Below are 16,668 nucleotides of genomic sequence, written 5' to 3' on the forward strand. Positions count from 1 at the left end.
TTCATCCTCACACATAAAACAGACCTTCCCTTTTTCCCTGGCTTTTCTCCGTCTCTCTCCTGCTGCCGATTTAATTACCTTCTATATTTATCGGAGCTCAAGATGCTATTTTGGTTTCAAGACTCTTGTCACTGATATCGGGAGGCTACATTATTCAGAGTGAGAGCACCGGGGGCCGTCACACACAGAACAAGAGCACTGTTGTTAACCCTATGGGGTAGGAAGGAGGATGTGTGACACTTAAAACATGGTTGATCGTGTGTTTGTGTATTGTCCAACCTTCTTGTTTTATATGCTGCGAAGCTTTGCATAAAGAGCGTAGAGAGGACTGGTTTGAGGTGTGGTCTGTCTTTCTTCTGTCTCCATTTTCTGACTGTTCCATCTCAAATCTCAGCTCCAAGCATCGGGAGAGAGAAGAAAAATATTTCACACAGACGTGCACAAACACCCCCAAACAGATACAGACACAAACACGTAACCGCAAACACACAAAAACATAGAAGTGTGTTTGCGCGCTCACATACACACACATAGCTGGTATGGATCAGTGTCCTCCATATTCGGTTGTGATTTATGATTGCTCTTCAATAGAGGCCACAGTCATCTGGGAGATGATGGCCATATTGATCTGATAAACAGTTTCATTTACTGCCATAGCACGCCATTCATACTCACACTCACACACACTGTGGCATGTGCACATACACACACACACACACACACACACACACATACACACAGCAAAGACACATAGATTCACAGCAGGAATAACCCAGCTTTCTGCTTCATCAATTCCCCACCTCCTCCACGTCTGCTTTTTCTGTTTCTCTGCTCTTTCTCTTCTCCTCCCCCCAGGCCACCTCACCCTCTCCTCTGCTCTCAACACGCTTTAACCCGTTCCTCTTCTGCTCTCCTTCTAGTTCTTTCTACCAGCATCCGCTGTCAGTCACCCGGTTTTCTACCAATATTCTCCCCCACAAGCTGTGGCCTCTTTGTTTCTCCTTTCAGCTTCACATGACTTCATGTTAAGGTTACATCTCAGTTTGCTGACATTTCCAAGCAAGCACTTACATGCCACACGTATATTGTAAGAGTCAGTAGATGCTTTTATCTTTCTCACTGTCCGTCCTTACTGGCTGTGAAGCGATACACTATAATATAAACGGTGGGGGACAACATTTGCAGTCCTAGTTTAGTTGAAATATATATGGGACCTCAGTGGCTGGACAGAGCAAGATGCTATCTTCATCCTGGCAACCCCATGTAGGACTCCTGCAGTTTGTCAGCGTAACAAACTCAGATGCAACTGCCTAAGTGTCCCACCAAGGCTGCACACCAAGTAAATACTGTCCATGGAAACACAAAGAGGAAATTATGTGCAAAAAGATTGTAAAAGATAACCATCTGATTCACTCAGCCTGCTGTAGCCTCATATTACCCTCATATACTCTCTCTCAGGCTCTTTGTAGGGTACAAACGAGCACAACACTGAGTGTCTTCTACGAAAAGAAAATCTAAAAGTGTGTACAGTTATCCTTGTATTTCAGTGACTGTTTTTTTTGGGATTTTCACCACACCCTGGAAGTTTGGCCATTGAAAAATATGAAAAAGACTGTATTATTATTATCTAGGCAAATATTTCCTGTTTTTTTTTTTTTTTACCATAATTGCTCATCTGAACAGCAGTGTGCAGATTTTATAAGTAACTGATGTTATTACAACATACCAAAATAGTGAGCAATGGCAATTGCAAAAGGGCCAGTGTGGCAGTGGTCAAGGTCAGGAATGCGCTCCATAAAACCACCAATAGTGGCTCTGATGATGTAACCTTGTGCTCCATCAAAGAGTTGGTGTGGCCACACAGTGATTTGCTACCTCCAGATGTAGTCATGACCAATTTCAAATAGTAGCTTTTGTGAATATATATCCATAATATATGTATACATTATATATTCATATAATATAAATATTATAATTCTATAATAATATGTTAAGTTGCTCATATAATAAGAGTATATATTATATAAGCAAAATAACATATTATGTTATATACAATATAATAATATATTGTATCATTTACTGCATTGTATCATATCACAATATAATATGAGATATCCACATTATATTGTGCACATTCAGTCATTCATCCACTGCAGCAACAATGGACCAGTCATGTCAAAACAGTTTTTATTTCATTAGTTCATTATATTTTTAAATCAGTTTTTTAATACGGGTGGCAGGAATTAATCTGGCATTAGAATGACTAATGTTTTCCCGAGTTTTACTTCTGTTTAATTGGTGTGATGGGTCAAACTGTCTTAATTAGCCTTACTGCTAACTCTAAAATAAGTAAGAGTTTGATGGTTTAAACATTCATGCAATGGCTTTTCCAGTCTGAAATGAAAAATGCTGTGGGGTGAAACTCTGCTTGTGCTTTCATGTAATGATAATGGCCAAATGTAAAGATATATCGAATGTCCATCTTCAAAATTGGTCAAACCACCTTCATATGTGCCTGTGTGTGTACATCATTTGTGAGTAAAGAGATAATGTTAGAGGAGTGGAATGGAGAAAAACACACATTTGCGAGTGAACAACATATTCATACACACACACACACACACACACACACTAGAAGGCTTTCAGTTTCTAAATCAATCCCACATCCGTAGCTAATGCAGTGCTGGGCCCTCTTCAGGAAGCATTAGGCCTATTAGTCAAAGTGTGTACGCATTCCTGTGTGTGTGTGTGCCTGTGTATGTGTATTTGAATGTGTGCAGAAGCCGCACACTCAGCAGTAGCCGATCTCAGTGGATCCTGTGGGGTCAGCAGGTGCAACAGAGAATGAGGGACCATCTTATTGTGTGTGTGTGTGTGTGTGTGTATGTGTGTGTGTGTGTGTGTGTGTGTGTGTATGTGTTCTCTCTCCCTTCGATATCCTCTGGGCTCTTTATCGCTCTAAAATTATCCTCCATTTACTGGAAGACACTGGACAGACTGAGAGGGAAAGAGAAATATGGACACTCCAGTTTGAATGTCTTCCTGGATCACTTATGGATATAAGGGCTAAGAGACAAACAGACTTCTGGCTTTGTCAAATAATCTGATTTAATAAGTGGGGATAAGTTAAGAAATCTGATAGAAAGAAAGACTGATGACGCTTCAGCTAACCAAAGGAGACATTTTAGCTTCATAGAAGAACACAAAGAATCTAGGACGATCAAGTGACGTTAGCATTAAAGCTGGATTTATAGTTGCACGTTAAGAGGCTATGTGAAGCATGTAGCCACGGTAGCTACGTCATAGAACTTTGTATATTACAGCTACAGAGACACCACATGGAGACAACAAGAGCTGGTTGACACGGGCTGCATCTATACAGGTCAAAAGGAAGGACCAGGACAAAAATCTTTCTGACTTCCCAAAATGACATAAGCATCATTCGTTCCTTTATTCTGAAATTAATTTGTTTCCACTTCCTTTCTGCTTATGCTCTCCGCTATGTGCTTCTGCCATTGTAAGCCGTTCAGAAGTGAGGTCCATGCAAGACAGCAACCCAGTTCTCTCTCTGTATCTCATGATGTGGAACCGTCTAGTCAACTTGCAGTAGTTTACTGCTGTGATGTTGGTAAAGACTTGCTCCAATAATAAGTCTGTTCAAACATCAGCCTCACTAGGCGTTGAACTAACTGGTTAGCCCAGTTAGCCTGCTCTGTAGGTAGAATTGTTAAGATAGTGTCACAACAACTTGTTAAGTGCAATAAAAGCCTCCCAACAAGAGAAAATAGTGAATATGGTCTGTGTAAACCCAAAGATGAACAGATGACGAAATTGATGAGTAGATGCAGTTCTCCAGGCATTTGAAAGAATACATCAGTATGACAGAGAAGCCTCTGTTACTTGGGATAATTCACGGACCTTAATATAAACCATTTTCTAAGGGACTGTTTCTGCTGTTAAAAGGAGTTCTGTTGAAAACCGTTCCCAGTGTGATTGTCGGATTATCTGGGACACTGTTTCTGGAAATGTTGTAGTGGAATTTTTTTTCTGTGTCACTCTGTTTAAAGGAGCCAATAACCCAGAAGTAATTCTTTTTTTGTCTGTCTTTTAGTAGAGAGTTTCAGGATAATAGTCTTAATACTGTTCTGAGACGAATCTCCACCCAAACCCAAATTGTTAGAGAAAAAAAAGCAAAAAAATAAACAACAAAAAAACATATATATCAACAGCAGCCTTCATAAAGAAATCTTTAACACTCTAACACTACAGGATACAACATTACATCCTTGTGCAACACCATTTCATCTTAAAAATGGCCCTCCACTTCCCCTCTTGTCTCCTTCCCTCACATGGCCTTGTGTCATCTCCTCCTCACATTGTATTTGTAACTGAGGATTTTCACATCCCGAGGTGAATCAAGTCTGTGCAAATCAATATCATCCATTTATGTGAATGCAGTTCAGATATGATCATGTGAAAACGCACGCTTGTACTTCCACACAGGAATTTGCTGCACCTATAAAATTACACTCCTTATGTGCGAGCCACAAGACTGAAACGCAATGGACTTAGTGTGAGTTTTACTGTCGTTGACAAATAAACTGAAGTTGCATGGAATTTATCTCAGCCTGCTCGTGATGGGCTCAGGAAGGAATATCAGGAACACCCATATCAATAATAGCCTTTACTAATGCCAGCAGTAAGTACTCAGATCAGTCAGGCAGGGCCAGTTAATAGACCTGTAGAGATGCTGAGGATAGAAATGAGGATGGAGGATGGAGAGAGTCAGTGGAAAAGTGAGAGGGAGGAGAGGAAGGAGGAAACTAACGGAGAAAGCGAGACAGTGAGACTGGCCATTATAAATCATATCCGCTGTTGGCGCCGGCCTCGTATCCTAGCAACCAGACAGACCCTCCTCCTCTCCCCCATCCCCTTTCTAACAGCTTGGTCACTCTTATTACCCATGGTGCACTGGGCCATGGCCCAAAAACTCATGACAGAGTACAGTTTGCGTTAATCAGAGCTTGTATCAGCTGACCTCAGAACAGTGCACTGTGAACAGCTAATACTGCAGACCTTGGTCCCACACAAACAATAAAAGCAAATGTAACAGCGACAGGTTCAACATTCATCACAATCAGTACACACACAAGAAAGCTCCAGCACTACCACATACGCACCATATAATACTAATACTTGTTTTATTACGATTAGTTAGGGCCCTGCAATGATGTTTTCAGTTCCTCTGACTACTTACACTTCCTGCTCAGGCTGAAGTGGATGATATCACCAAACTTTGTGTACTAATAAAAATGATGAAGGTATTTAAATAACAAGCGCCCTGACTATGTGAAAATCCCTGCCTTTAGGGTAACGCAGATAGGATTGTCACAGCAAACATACATACAATTATATTGTGTGGCCCTGAAACACGGTCACAACCTTGGTTCCATCGTTCGCTTTGAAATAAAGACGGACGTCATGAGAGCTCAAGACAAGACATCTCCATTGCCCTAAAATGTGCTTAAAACTTGTATGTAGTTTGGAATTTGGATCCAGTTTTATGGTCTTTCCATAAACTGCTTGAAATCCAAAGTGCAGTTTAACTTTCTTTTCTTTTTGACCTTCCTACAAAATTGCTAATTTTAATAACTTGGGGACAGTATTTGTTTTTTGTACAAACTTTAACAGGGTTTCTCATGTATTCAGGCTGACAGGATAATGATGTGAGCATGACTTTAAAATGCAGCTTTCATCATCATATTATTATCACAGAATACACAATAAGGAAAAGTGCTATGAGTTGGCACTATACCCAACTCCAAGTGCAATCAGATCTGACAATTTAGACCAAACTGTCATGGCTTAAGAGACTCTTTGTTAAGTGAATTTACTGTCAGATCAGGTTCCTGATTATAAAGTTCTGGTACAAAAAAAAAAAGGAAGAGTACATACTGTGTAAACTCTAGCGAGCATCACTAGCTTTAAGTCGTGAGCCTCACTGAGTTGGCCGTCTCTTTGCTGCAGCTTTATGCTCCTCGCTAAAAGCTTCACCCAGTTACTGGTCTCCAGACAGCTACAGTCTTATACTACCACTGCTCCTCTATGGGCTCGACTACAGCCTCATTGTCTACTTGCTTATGAAATTTTGAGTGCTCAGCAGAGTGGACGGACAGTAGCACACAGAGAGTGTGCATCTATGAGAGCAAAGGAAATGAACCACTCAGGAACCACTCAGTCAGCCCATAGTCCGAGAGCCACCAGAAGTGGGTGGTATGAGAGGGAAATGATGTTTGAGGAATGGACAGAGAGAGAGAGAGAGAAAGTGTGTGTGTGTGTGTGTATACATATACTAACACAAGTACGCCACCTTGTGGATCAGGACTGGCAGGGCTCTCCACAAATTGTCCTTGACCAGTCAGAGAGAAAGTCACAAAGCATTTATGAGAAAGACTGTCTGCTTTGCGCAGCTCATCAAGTTTGTCAAATGTAGACATTTTTTCTTTCCAACACTATTTATACTGTATAATTTATGTTGTTTGTAGACTAGTTTAAATCCTATACCACCCTGAGTACATCAAATAGCTTTGAGTTTGTGAGATCTCCAAAAGACACAATTTTCTTTTCATGATAATTTTGCAGTCACTGAACACAGTGCTTCTGACCTTTTCAAGGATACCTCTGTAAATCTGTAGATGCAATATAAAAGATTAACCTCCTTTTAAGATTTAATGAGATTCACAGTGACAGTTAAAAAGATGCTATTCCTATAGCAACAGGATAGTACGATACATTCAGATCCTTGATAATGAATCAAATTAACCTTTCCTTTAATCTCTGCCCTTATCTTAACTTATATTAACACATGTATGCAGATATGCAAAGGTTTAATCGATATGCCTGTAATTGTGTATTGAGTGTGTGTGTGTGTGTGTGTGTAAGTAGTAATGTGCTAATCCAACAACGTCCCACTTTAACATGTACCACATTCATTCAAAATGTTTGATTCTTAATTTATGTTTTGTGTCAAAGGGGGAACATTTTATAAAATGTAGTCTATCACCTCGTTTGACGCCACTGTAGTTCAGCTGTGTAACTTTGGCACAATGATTATTTAAACGTCTCTTAATATTTGAGAATGCATTTAAAACACAGTTTGAGTAAGTGGGGACGCAGTCCGCCTGCTGTTCAGAGCATATTAGGACCACGCTGCTGCCTTAAGGTGCAGTTGGACATCCCAGGTTGAGCCATCTGAAACCCCTACAACTCCACTTATTGTCAGAATTGGTCGGGTACAAAACTCTTGATGAAATTGAAGTTTTCGTCACCACATTACTACTTAAGTTAATCACATGCTTCACAGACGCACAGAGTAAAAGGTTTACATGTGTATCAATCTTTATTAAATTTTAAACTTAGTTTACGCTATGCAATTGAATGCAGCATAAAATATCTTAGCTGCCGTACTTTCTGACATGGTCGCAAGCCACTTTACACCATGCGAAGGATGGCGGAGGAGATACAACCTACCCAGGTTCAAAGGTGAGTTTTCCTGCCTAAGAAACGCTTTTATTTTAAATTATCTTCATGCTGTGGTGGATTACGTAAGTTTATATGTTATTTATTTTCTCAAGAATTCTGTCTGTTCTGAGATGACAACAGCAACGTTGTCTTTTGAACCAGTGTTGACTCCGTCACAAACAGATCCGAACGCAGTCTAAACCCCTCTTTGAAACTGTGTTGTGTTTATGTATACTCGTTTACGGTCAAATATCCAAATGTCGTTGAATGCCGGTTAGGATTTACGAGTGTCTTAAGGTCGGTTCTTGGTACAAAGTGTTCTCCGAGGCAGATAACTGGGAGAACACTTAAACTGTCTCATGGTACAGTTGATGTGAATTGGGTTGTGTCTTGTAGGAATTTCTGTAAAATTCTTTTAATAAAAGTATCTGTTATCAAGTAAACATGTGTGTTGAAAAACAAGTAAACATTAAATGGACATCAAAGTTTCAAAATACAAAGTACAGATTGTCCGAGCTGTTTGCAGACCGTCAGGTTTCCCAAAATCTATAGAGAAACTGCATAGATTCTGTTATCAGTAATACTGACAACAGAAATGTCATGTGGTCAAAGTTCAATTTATAGTTTGTCTGTGTGTGCCTGTACTTGATGTGTCTCGTCTGCCTGCTTGGGTGCATGTCTGCTGTCTGAATCACAGCTCCTGGATATCAAGTTGGCTTCCCTCTTGGTGTCCCACATCTCCCTCTCGGCTGAAAGATGCAGAAGAAAAAATGCTTAAGAGTAAGTGTATTAAAGAGCTGTAGAACCACTTCCAAGAATCTGAGTGGTTTATAGTTGTCTTTAAGCTGAGAGGATTTAGTGTCTGCACTTTCTTTACTGGTTATTGAACAAATACAAATCAGTCTAATGAATCTGAAGCAGATGAGTCCAGTGTCCCTTTCTTCTTCCCCCCTCCTCCCACCATCCACAGGTGTGAAGCGGCCTTTCTCCAGGCAGCACGTCCGGATATCCAACAGCAACTATCTCTGGACCTTAGCTTTTTCCACTCATCCTCAACTACACTCTCTCTCCGCACCCCCTGCCCAGACCGGGCCGCCTCTGGTTCTGCTGCATGGCTTTGGAGGCGGAGTCGCACTTTGGGCCCAAAACCTGGACACACTGTCTGACAGTGGGCCGGTCTACGCTCTAGACCTGCTGGGCTTTGGCAGGAGCAGCCGCCCCGAGTTCCCAACCGACCCGGAGGGGGTTGAGGAGCAGTTTGTGGCAACTCTGGAGGAGTGGAGGGAGAGGGTGGGACTGGAGGAAATGGTGTTGCTGGGACACAACCTTGGAGGATACCTGTCTGCTGCCTACACACTCAAATATCCACACAGGTGCGTGGTTGCATGTGTGTGCCTGTGAGTTTTGTACATGTTTTGCTCATGTAGAAAAATACAACTTTCTTCAATAAGGAAGCACCTTTTTATGTACTTTGTTTCATTCTACCATCTGCTGAATAAGGTGCAACCCTTAAACAAGAAAAAGTGAGGAACTAATAGTGGAAATTTAACATTGTCAAGTGTGTGTGTGTGTGTTTGTGTATGTGGGCATGTGCAGGGTAAAACATCTGCTGCTGGTGGAGCCATGGGGGTTCCCAGCTCGTCCAGATAACCCCAACCACAGCTCCATTCCAGTGTGGATCAGAGCCATGGGGGCTGTCATGAGCCCCTTCAACCCTCTGGCTGGACTCAGACTGGCTGGGCCTCTAGGTCAACACACACACACATATATATATATAAACAGGAATGAATGTTTTCAGTGCAACGTTTAATTTAATATTTGTTTTCTGATTTCTTCTTTCAGGTCCAATGCTGGTCCAGACAATCAGGTCAGACTTCAAGCAGAAATACTCTTCAGTGTTTGATGACAATACAGTATCTGACTACATCTACCATCTGAATGCCCAGACTCCAAGGTGGGGAAGTGATGTGTGCTGATGCTTTTTTTGCTCTGATAACACATCGTATGGTCTCCAACATTATGCCTTTCGTTTCAGTGGAGAGACAGCCTTTAAGAACATGACCATTCCCTATGGCTGGGCTAAGAGGCCCATGCTGGAGAGGATCGGCCAGGTCCAGGCTGACATTCCTGTTTCCTTCATCTACGGTTCACGCTCCAGCATTGACAGTGACTCTGGATATGCGTTTAAGAAAACCAGACCAGATGTGGAAATCAGTGTAGGCTTTCTTTTCATCTCACTTTGCTTAGAGTAGATCTGAAACACTTATGTTTACAATATGGCTTTTTAGGCCATAAATGTTCATGAGATATGTGAACCACAACAGGTTTTCTCTAAATATCTGACCCATCCTCTTCAACTGAGCGTCTCGTGTTTGTCAGGTGATCAGAGGAGCGGGCCATTATGTTTTCGCTGACCAGCCTGATGACTTCAACCAGACAGTTCTGCAGATCCTCCACAGGATGGAGAAGAAAAGTGACAATGAAGGAACAAAGCAGCAAGAGCTCCCTCAGTCAGACGACACACAGGAGGGCACAACTAGCCCAAACCCATGACACAGCCACAACAGTTTATCTGTAAGCCTCTTCATCATGCACTTTACTCTGAAGAGATACCCATCACTGACTGAGGACACTTTACTTATCATTCCATGGTGTAATGCTCCCTAAGGCTTGGGGTCAAAGATCAGATGATGCCACCAGCCTTGTGTAAAGAAATTTTGTAAATAAATGTCAGTTGCAGTCTGTGTTGCTCTCCCAGTGTGATTTTTCTGTCCTTGAGCAATTTTTGTCTTTCAAAATGAGAAATCATCTCTCAAGGGAATATGTTGTTTTGGGTGGAGATTTGGCCTCATAAAGTCCTCATGATGTTCTTTTTCTGACCCCTCACACACTCTGTGAGAGATAATGAGGGAGAAGTAAGTAGGGCAAAGGGCTAATGTGTTTTTCAGGAAACTTCCTCCCTTCTCCAGAGATGCTCTGACTGAGAATGGCCAGCAGGTGGCAGCACAAAGACAGCATGTGCATGTTATCTCCCCACTCTTTTGCAGGAGGGTAGCAGTGAATCCCATGCAAGGCGCCCTCACTTGCATTTTGAGTTGAGTGACCTACTCAGGAGACCTGAACAGTGATGCTTTAAGAGCTGCATCACACTCAGCTTTCTGCTCAGTCACAACTGCAGTGACAGAATAGGGTCAGGGATGTGTGTTGGCATAAAAATAGACCTTCTGTTTTGACATGAGTTAAACAACTTGGTCCTTTACCAGTTGACATTAATTTTGTGAATGTGCGAGTCAGCAAAAATAGCCAGCACGAGGAAGCCATTGTTTTAATATGACATATTGCGGAATTGTTAGTTTCGCACACTCCTCAGACTAAATTCATATTTACATTTGCCCTGATTTAGCATTGCACTCCTACTGTATGACGTTGTTGACGAGAGCAAGCTACAGAGGTCTGGGACATTCACTCCTTTCTATCCACATCCCCAGATTCAATTCAGTTTTAAGCTTGTAGTGCGCAGCCAAAACCAACACTGACTCACATGACCTCACTTGAGGTAATTTATGCGCAGCTTCCTCTAGAGCAAGAAAAGGCTTTATGAAGCATTTTTACCTTAGGGCCCTTAGTGGCCCTCTACAAGGCCTGTAATAATACACTGATGTGTAAAATTTGAGTTTGATAAAAGTTTTTCACCAATGGTAGCATCATGCTGCTGTGTTTTGCTTGTGCACATGGTTAATGAAATGTGCCCTCGTGCCCTCTGTTTTATGCTGTTCCACTGCCTGAAGCTGGTGACAGGTGGTGGGTAAATATGTTCAGAAATGTGCCAACAAATGCAAGGAAGGAGAAGATTGCTAACCAGCAAAGGTAGATGTAAACATTGTTTCATTTGAAATATTTCAAACTGTTTTGGAAATATATGATTGTTCTTTCCTCTATAGGTCAGACCTCAAAAATGTCTTTGGCTGCTAACATAAAACACTCTACAGGACACCTTGAACACACCGACTTTTTATAATGTGATTGTTTCCAGCAGTGTAGGTGTTTCATGCTGCAGTTTAGTAAACTAACGGAGGAAAACACTGAGCACCCTGGCCTTTACCAGTACAACTGTTACCTTATCCCATCTCTGTCATTTCTAAGACATCAACCCAGCCCATGTGAAGCGTCTCCCGGCAACAGGGTAGCCACGGAGACTGAGCCTTGTGCATCGCCGACCTGCAGGAAGTGACGCTGTGGTTGGACAGGGTAATTATGGGTTGTTTGTTTTCTTGAAGACACTGGCTGGCTGCTTGTCAAGGCAATGAGGAACATTCAGCAGGAGCTACATGTGCACATATACAATGCGCCCAGGCCTCTGTCCATAATGCTCACTTAATAAGCTTGCTGGCTTATTCATTATCTCTCTTTCTCTGTCACCCACTCAGTCACATGAGTGCAAAAATCATTTCATTAGGAAAAGTGAGAAAAGTGACTGGAGCTTTCACACTAAGTTTGGATATAAGTGAAGCTTGAAGGCTTAAATTAACTCTACATCGAGGGTGTGCACACCCAGGAACACACAAGCTGTTACACTGCTGCTGGCACCCTAACAGTTTATCTTTAATCAGTACCAACACACACAGGTTTGCGTGGCCAAAGCATCAGGAGCGCAGTTTTAGAAACTAACAGTGATAATGGCTCACTGATTATTCAGACTCATGTTGAGTCCTAACTGCAGAATGAAAGTTCTAACTGCACTCAAACAATTACAGTCTGCTTATGAGTGACTGATGATATTTACAGTGTCAAGACACAGCTGGCATCTATCTATCTATCCATCCATCCATCTATCTATCTATCTATCTAGTTCATTTTTTTGTCCTACCAAAGATATGAAAGGTGCAGTCATTCTCCCACAGTTTCTTCAGAAATTGTCGGTCTTTATGCAGTGAGAACACTTCACAGCACCTCACAGCTCTCACATTACACCAAAGGCGTCAGAGTCTAATGATCACAGCATTTGAATTCTGACTGAGTGCTTCAGGAAAGACTAACAGAGCCAGAGCTGGAGTTTGCCAGCTGGTTGGTTATTCTCTACAGACACAGCACAGGAAAAGCTGTTGATGTGATGACTTCTCTTCACCCCACGGAAGAAATGAAATGGATCCAAAGAGGCATTGAGACTTTTACATTGAGACTCACGCGAAGGCATCTCATCAGACATCACTGGGACTGATAGTGAAGTGCTACTGATTCATAAAATAACTGCTAAGCGGGTAATTTCTCTCTTTTTCACTGAAACTATTGATTCTGCATTACTAAATCTGGTCTCTGAGGCGCAGCCTGTCACCAGGCAAATTTCCATGCTTGTCCCAGCTGTTTGTTTACATCGATTTAAAAGTACAGCTGGGCCATCTTTATCGGTGTATTTACACATATTATTCCATTATCACTATCAATACCTATTCTGAAGGCTAATTCATAGATCTATCACTCATGACTCCACAGTGAAGCTATAAACATGGGAAACAGAACTTCGAAAAGAATACTCCAGTGATCACTTAAGTGACCACCAGGATGTTTCTTGACATTTTCCTGGCTTCATATTCTTCCTTTATGTTTGTTCTCCAGATGCCTTTTATTGGATTGACTTGATTTACTACTGTTTCCATTAGCCCAAAGTCGTGTAGACTTCTGAGAGGAATTTGTAATGCAGGCTTTCTTTTAAAAGTGTGTATTCTCCAAGCCCAAGCTAAAATGTCACTAATAAGTAATTTTGTCAGACGGGACTAATCTTTGCCCAGACCAACAGCATAGTAATACTCTCTATGGTGAGCAAATTGGCTTTTCCATGCAAAAATAAGCGAAGTGCTCCTTTAACAAACAAAGGACATTTATTGTCATCTATCAGACTAGTGTACTTTATTTGGAAAAAGACTGTTGTTAAATACTTTAGATACAATCAACTTTCTTGTCAGAATTTCTGGCTGGCAGTTGAAGAGCCTCTATGGGTTTTTATCAAAACTACTTTGGGTAACATCCAAAAGATCCTTCTCCTGTTTAAGCTCATTAGAGGCAGATGTCCTTCAGAATCTCCAGGATGTGGCCTGGGAGGAAATCTGCCATCCCCACTGATGTCCTTGCAACCAGTAACCTGTATTGTCAATCCAGCTTTGTTTATGCTTCCCCAGACTACAATTTAATTCACTTTGGAAGTGAGCACAATGTCCTAAAATTGTCAGATTTGATCCTTCTCTCTGCTTTCATTATGTGAAGAATTTTCATATTCTTGAGCTAACCTGCAGTCATCTCTGCCTCTGTGCTGATTTAGGATTTCCTGTTTAGCAGCAGTGTTGTGGCTGCCTGTTATAGCTTTGATGACCAGTGCTCTCCAGCTGTGTCCTGTCTTTTTCATGGTGCTGAAGTGGGGTTTTTTTCCCCTTCTATCCATTTCCTTGCTTTTGCCCTGCTGCTGTTTTCTCCTTCTATTCGTGGTCATATGATTCGTGTTTCATGGGGTTATTTGTTGTTAGCTTGCCATGGCTTCTGCTGTCTTCTATGTGTAATGCCTGTAATAACTGTTCTTTTGTTGATACCCTCCCTCTCCTGTTTGCCTTTTCCCAGGCTGTCACAGCTCATGAAAATTTGCCTTTAATTGACTTGCTGTCCTCTCTCTCTCTCTCTCTCTCTCTCTCTGTCTCTCTCGTCTGCTCTATCTGTCTGTTTGTGTGTCTGTCTCTCTCTCTGGCAGTCCTTGGTTTCACATTGTGTGATATGGGCAAACACACTGAACAAGCCTACAGTAAAATCAACACACACACATTCAATGTCAGATAAAATAAGCTCCATCAGATGGTCAAACAGTGTCTGTGTACTCTGAGGCCAACTGTATGTGTGTTTAAGTGTATGTCTGTCTGTCTGTCTGTGTGGCATTGGATGGGAATAGTCACAAAGAAGTTTTAAAATAATGGAGGAGTGTAATGTCTCAGCGGGTTGTATTTAGTGTGAGAGGCGTGGGACCCATCTGGCTTTGCTGAATGTGTGGTGTGGTGTGTGTGTGTGTGTGTGTGTGTGTGTGTGTGTGTGTACATGTATTTCACTATTTGTGGGGACAAAAATCTGTTTTCACAGTCACACTGTGAGGACCTACCTTACTTATGGGGATAAAAGTCCCAACAACATAAACCATTAAATATTAGGGTGAAGACTTGCTTTAAGGTTAGGCTGCAGTCAGGGTTAAGTTACGAGTTAGGATTAGGTAAGCAATGATTGGTGTCATGGTTAGGTGGTGGTTATGTCTCCAGGAAATTAATGTAACAAAAGTGATCAAAACAAGACTAAACACGAAAACAAGATGATCAGATTTAATACACTGCTGACAGACACACCCTTCAACCTGTGTCTTAAACCATGAAGACTCAGGATCATAAAATGTAATATCAGGGAGGTTTGCACAGTGAATAAAATTCTCAGGAACCGAGTGCAATAAAGACTGATGGCTAACTGATATTACTGAATATGCTGCTTTAACATACCAGAAAAAGATTAATGACTACTCTCAGGGGAAGTAGGAGGGAAACACTTCCATTGGTGGATTGTATCTGTGCAAGTGTTTAAGACATAGAGGCCTTATCTATGTGTACTGCCCTTTCTGATGTGTACAGGGAGGTAAATCTCTCTACAAACACAACTTACAGGCACCTTGTATCATTTTTTTTACAAGATTTTCTTGTAAACTAAGCCCTCAGAAATTATTCTGACTAAATGTGCACATTAATGTGAAGGGGGTTGCTTCTAGGAAAAAAAAAAATCAAATATCATGCATATTTAGCCACTTTTAGTTGTTTTGGTTTTAAGGGAAGCACATCAACTACAGATCTGAGTCTCAGATGGTAGCTTGAGTCTCTAGCTAACACACATTTTTGTTTGGAGTTGAAGAATTAAAATCAGGCTTATATATTTTGACTATGTTAACGTTACAGGGCAGTTAGATAACATGCTAGCTATACTAACTTTTTAACCTGGGGATACAGTGGTGGCTATGTCAACTTGTTTAGATTTTGTTTGTTTGTTTGTTTTTGACCCTTAGTGGCAGAAGTAGCTCTACCTATGGTTTAGAGGAAGGCTACTGATGGAGAAGACCTGGGGAAATTGGAACGTGGTTCAGTTGTGACATATTCAGTTCCTCCAATCAGAAACAAGTGATTTATTGTGCACATTCTCACTGAAATTCTCTATCTGTACAAAGACCAGGATCATTTCACTTGGGCAGACGTTTCATTATTGAAAATATATCAGTTATATTATTAATTAGTGTACATATATATATATCTTAAATCAAAAGTAGCATGTGACTTATGAGGGAAATTGTTAAGAAAAATTACTATGTCACTACACTTTTACATTTTTAGATTTATTCATAAACTGATTGAGGAAAGAAAATACAGTTTTTCATCAGTAGGGTATACGAATGTTGCTAAAGGGTTAACATTAATAGGACTCTTCTGTTAAATCACCCTGACCTGCCAGAACCAGATAATCTGTCTGCTGCTGTGGGCAAGCGTAATTTCTGTGGGTGTTTATCTTCCTAACTAATACATATGTACAGAGAGAGGTGAAGAGCGACCAGGTGGAAGTGATGTCTGTCTGCAGTGAGAGGATTGTGGGTAGATGATCTGATTCCAGCACGTGTCGGTGCACACATGACATCCTCTCTCTGACACACTATCCTCAGTGGTCCATTCACTTTGTGAAACCCACATGACAACCTTGTCACCTGCTCATTTGTGTGTGTGTGTGTGTGTGTGTTATCCTGCATGGCTTATGTGCCCCAGCTTGTTTGTGTGTATTACATCACTTGTCTGTGTGTGTGCATGTAAGCCTGTGGGTCACACGGGTTTATGTGTCGACCCTAGAGCTCATCTGGTCTGATGTGATTTTCTCCCAGCTGGCTGATGTGGAACAGTAGCCCAGATGTTGCAGAGATTACAACTCCCTGTAGTGTTTGGCGGGGGAAGCTTCGAGACCATTCAGGAAAATAAACACAAAGGGAGAATTTGTATTGCACACAGGCCCATTCTGCTTTATCCAGTCTCTTATTTACAGATTTGCAGATGACAACCAAAAGCTCATGTTTTGGTCAGGATGCCATAATACTTTATTCCA

At 41.4% G+C, this 16,668-nt stretch overlaps 1 protein-coding gene across 1 annotated transcript; it reads left to right on the forward strand.

Annotated features, from left to right (window-relative positions):
- Nucleotides 1-7,390: 7,390 nt before the first annotated feature.
- Nucleotides 7,391-10,265, forward strand: LOC124075065 (1-acylglycerol-3-phosphate O-acyltransferase ABHD5-like). The gene is made up of 7 exons (XM_046418450.1): nucleotides 7,391-7,542; nucleotides 8,219-8,301; nucleotides 8,492-8,894; nucleotides 9,118-9,269; nucleotides 9,364-9,475; nucleotides 9,557-9,737; nucleotides 9,901-10,265. The coding sequence occupies exons 1-7, from the start codon at nucleotides 7,499-7,501 to the stop codon at nucleotides 10,072-10,074; spliced, it is 1,149 nt and encodes a 382-aa protein (XP_046274406.1). The 5' UTR covers nucleotides 7,391-7,498; the 3' UTR covers nucleotides 10,075-10,265.
- Nucleotides 10,266-16,668: the final 6,403 nt, after the last annotated feature.

Source organism: Scatophagus argus, chromosome 17 (assembly GCF_020382885.2).
Source record: "Scatophagus argus isolate fScaArg1 chromosome 17, fScaArg1.pri, whole genome shotgun sequence".
NCBI lineage: Eukaryota > Metazoa > Chordata > Actinopteri > Scatophagidae > Scatophagus > Scatophagus argus.